At 44.6% G+C, this 2883-nt stretch overlaps 1 protein-coding gene across 1 annotated transcript; it reads left to right on the top strand.

Annotated features, from left to right (window-relative positions):
* LOC119731437 (phosphatidylcholine:ceramide cholinephosphotransferase 1-like) lies at positions 1–564 on the top strand. Its single transcript, XM_038204607.1, has one exon. It carries the CDS (start codon positions 1–3, stop codon positions 562–564), a length of 564 nt encoding a protein of 187 aa, XP_038060535.1.
* The last annotated feature ends 2319 nt before the right edge of the window (positions 565–2883 follow it).

Genomic DNA, 2883 nt, shown 5'->3' with positions numbered 1-2883 from the left:
ATGGAAAAGACATGCTGTCACAGTCACAACCCGACTTACTGGGCGAGCAGAAACGGCACGACGAAATCCACAAGCGACGGCGGGACACGCACTCCGGAGATGATAGGTAACGGTGGGACGACCGTGATTGATCTCAACGACTCCCACGATCATCACAAAAACCACGGCAACGGGTTTCTGTTGAACGGAGCCTTGCCCAATGGAGTCCACCCGAGTCTTGCTCAGGGGAACGGGGCCCTGCCTCACTCGGCCATCGAGAAAATCGCCATCGAGATCGCCGAGGCCCAGGCCAATCACCCCCCGTCCCCGCCGCCCGTGTTCCAACCCGAGCCCTTCAAAACAGTCTTGGCCATCGTCTACTGCATGCTGGTCTCGTTCATGTCGGCCTTCACCATGACTTACACGCACGACCGCACGCCGGATTTAGCGAGCAACCCGCCCCTCCCCGATGTCGTGTTCGACTTGGTGCCCCGCATGGAATGGGCTTTTCTGGCCTGCGAGATCGGCATGATGTTACTAATGGCCGCAAATGTTGTCAACATTACGTTCCACAAACATAGGTAAGCCTGAATTCTAAAAAAAACCCCAGTTGCTCAATCCTAAAGGTTCCTGTTCTGCGATTTTGCTCAGTGCTCAGATACTTGAATGAAAGGATTGTGTTGCCCAGACCATGGAGGAATAAGAACAAGGGCGGATCCAGGGGGGGGGGGGGCAAAGGGGGCCATGCCCCCCCCCCAAAAAAACGAAACCAATTTTTTTTTTGTATGTGACATCGCAATAAAGGCAGGCAATGAGTACACCACTATCTTTTCCTCAAAAAACATTGGTTAAGGTGGTCAGAAATTGCCTCAGATCGCACCACAGAGCATCTAGAATCCAAAAAATTTTCCGGGCCCTTAAGCGGGCCCCGAACCCCACGCCGTAATTTTTGGACTCACTTTTTTGGGGGACCAAATTTTTTTTTGGCCCCCCCCAAAAAATTGTGTTCTGGATCCGCCCTTGAATAAGAACACACGCAATCCTTTTGTATCGAAATACTTGAATTGACGGAGAAGACGCTTTTAAAGTCTTCTTTAATCCCAAAATTGTTTCCCTATCATCATAATTTGCAATGACAATTGACTGGCCAGCCGAGGTTGTACACGTACACGGTGAAAAAAGGTGTGTTTGTATTATCAGAGTCTGACAATAGTGACAGGGATGTCCTTTTATGGCACTAACTTTTGATTGCCTTTGCCATGGTTTTATGGTTTTACATTCCTCTTATTCAAGTTAAAAATATCGCCGTCACGGGTCACGCTCGCACTCGGCTCTCGATATTCCCACAAATGGAATTATCCGAGTTAAATGAATTGTGTCCAATTCACACGAATTGATCGGTTATACAGTCACTTCCTTCATGCCCGTTGTGCTTTACGCAGTAACGATGTTATAATTTGTATGCGTGGTTTGGAGATTACGAACAAGGTCTTCAGATCTAATCTGCTGGCGGGTCACAATATGCTAAACGTGTCTCGTTATAGAGGCATATTGTGCATTAATAATGATCAGTCAGAAAGTTTGGGACTCTTATTAATACTGTGTATGATGAGAGTCCCAAAACTTAAGGTATTGAAAACATGCAATTGCAAAACAAGAAAATAGACTGGCACCTGAAATAAATAAACATGTGGCAAGTTCCCTTCCCCAATCTCATTGGCTCAGTCATTGTGGGCGGGGCGGGGCGGGGCGGGGTCAAGCAGGGTCGTCCTTCATTGATAACATACTAGTCCCCTCCCTTTTGCCAAATATGGAGACCTGATATGCAAATTGGTATGAAGTCATGAAACTTGGCACGGGCACAGCTACAGCTGGTCATTAATCCACGACACACAAGTGACAAAAACTGATAGGGCCATATAGTTCCGATTCGTTAATTACAGGCTAATTAGCCTATAATTGTGACCCAACCCATCAAAATGAGGCACAAGTCGCCAGAAGTGTTATTTAAGTATACGGATTGTAAGTAGGTCAAGTACGAATGGTGGTATTTAAAGGGAGTGTACAACATCTTGCTTTTGCTGCAATTTTCAGAAATAAATGAATTTGGAGGATCAGTATTCAGTAACAAAGCAAATATTGTTAAAATGACTTATTTCACGATTGGGCTTGTAGATGCTGGAAAACCAAGAAAACCAATCATGTTCTTATAGTCTGGTTCCCTGACCCACTTAAGATGAAACGGAGCAATTTATAGACTTTGGGGGAATTGTAAGGTCAGAGAATCAGTCTATAGCAGGCTTGTACCCCTTCACATGTGTGCAATCAATTGCAAAGAAATTGCGGAATAACTAAAGTTAGGAGCAGTTTTTGAAGAAAATAAACAGTTTTCTCCAACGCTGGTCGGCCGACCAGCGTTGGAAAAATACCATTTTCTTTTAAAATGTGGGCGCACCAGGAGCCACGATTTTACAGGCTGCTTTAGACTTGTCATTCCCAAACAATCTAGTAAGGTATTTCGTGAAAATATGATCATTTTTGTGACGTTTCATAGTGCAAATGTTGTATCTAGCCTTTAATACCCGTTGGACGCCCTACACTTTGAAAATACTCCAGTTTAATTTGACTAGAGATCAGTCAACAGGAATTTCTTGCGCTGTGGTCAAACTTGCACCTAGCTGTAATCAGCTGGCTGCCAGTTTCCGTGCACAGGCGCGTTTGTTTTCAAAAAAGTGGAAAAGTACATGAGCGATTTGAAAAATTCTTGCACTAAAAGAAAGCTTATTAATTGGGCTTTCATATCCTAGATCTGGAAAGCGCTACATGCAGAACTTCTTTAAAAAAAATAGGAGGCACCACTTGGGTTTCTTTTTTTTTTACTCAGCCTGTATAGCTACGTGCCTG

This window comes from Patiria miniata, unplaced genomic scaffold (assembly GCF_015706575.1).
Source record: "Patiria miniata isolate m_02_andy unplaced genomic scaffold, ASM1570657v1 HiC_scaffold_23, whole genome shotgun sequence".
Classification (NCBI taxonomy): domain Eukaryota; kingdom Metazoa; phylum Echinodermata; class Asteroidea; order Valvatida; family Asterinidae; genus Patiria; species Patiria miniata.
This window is presented reverse-complemented; position numbering and strand designations above follow the sequence as displayed.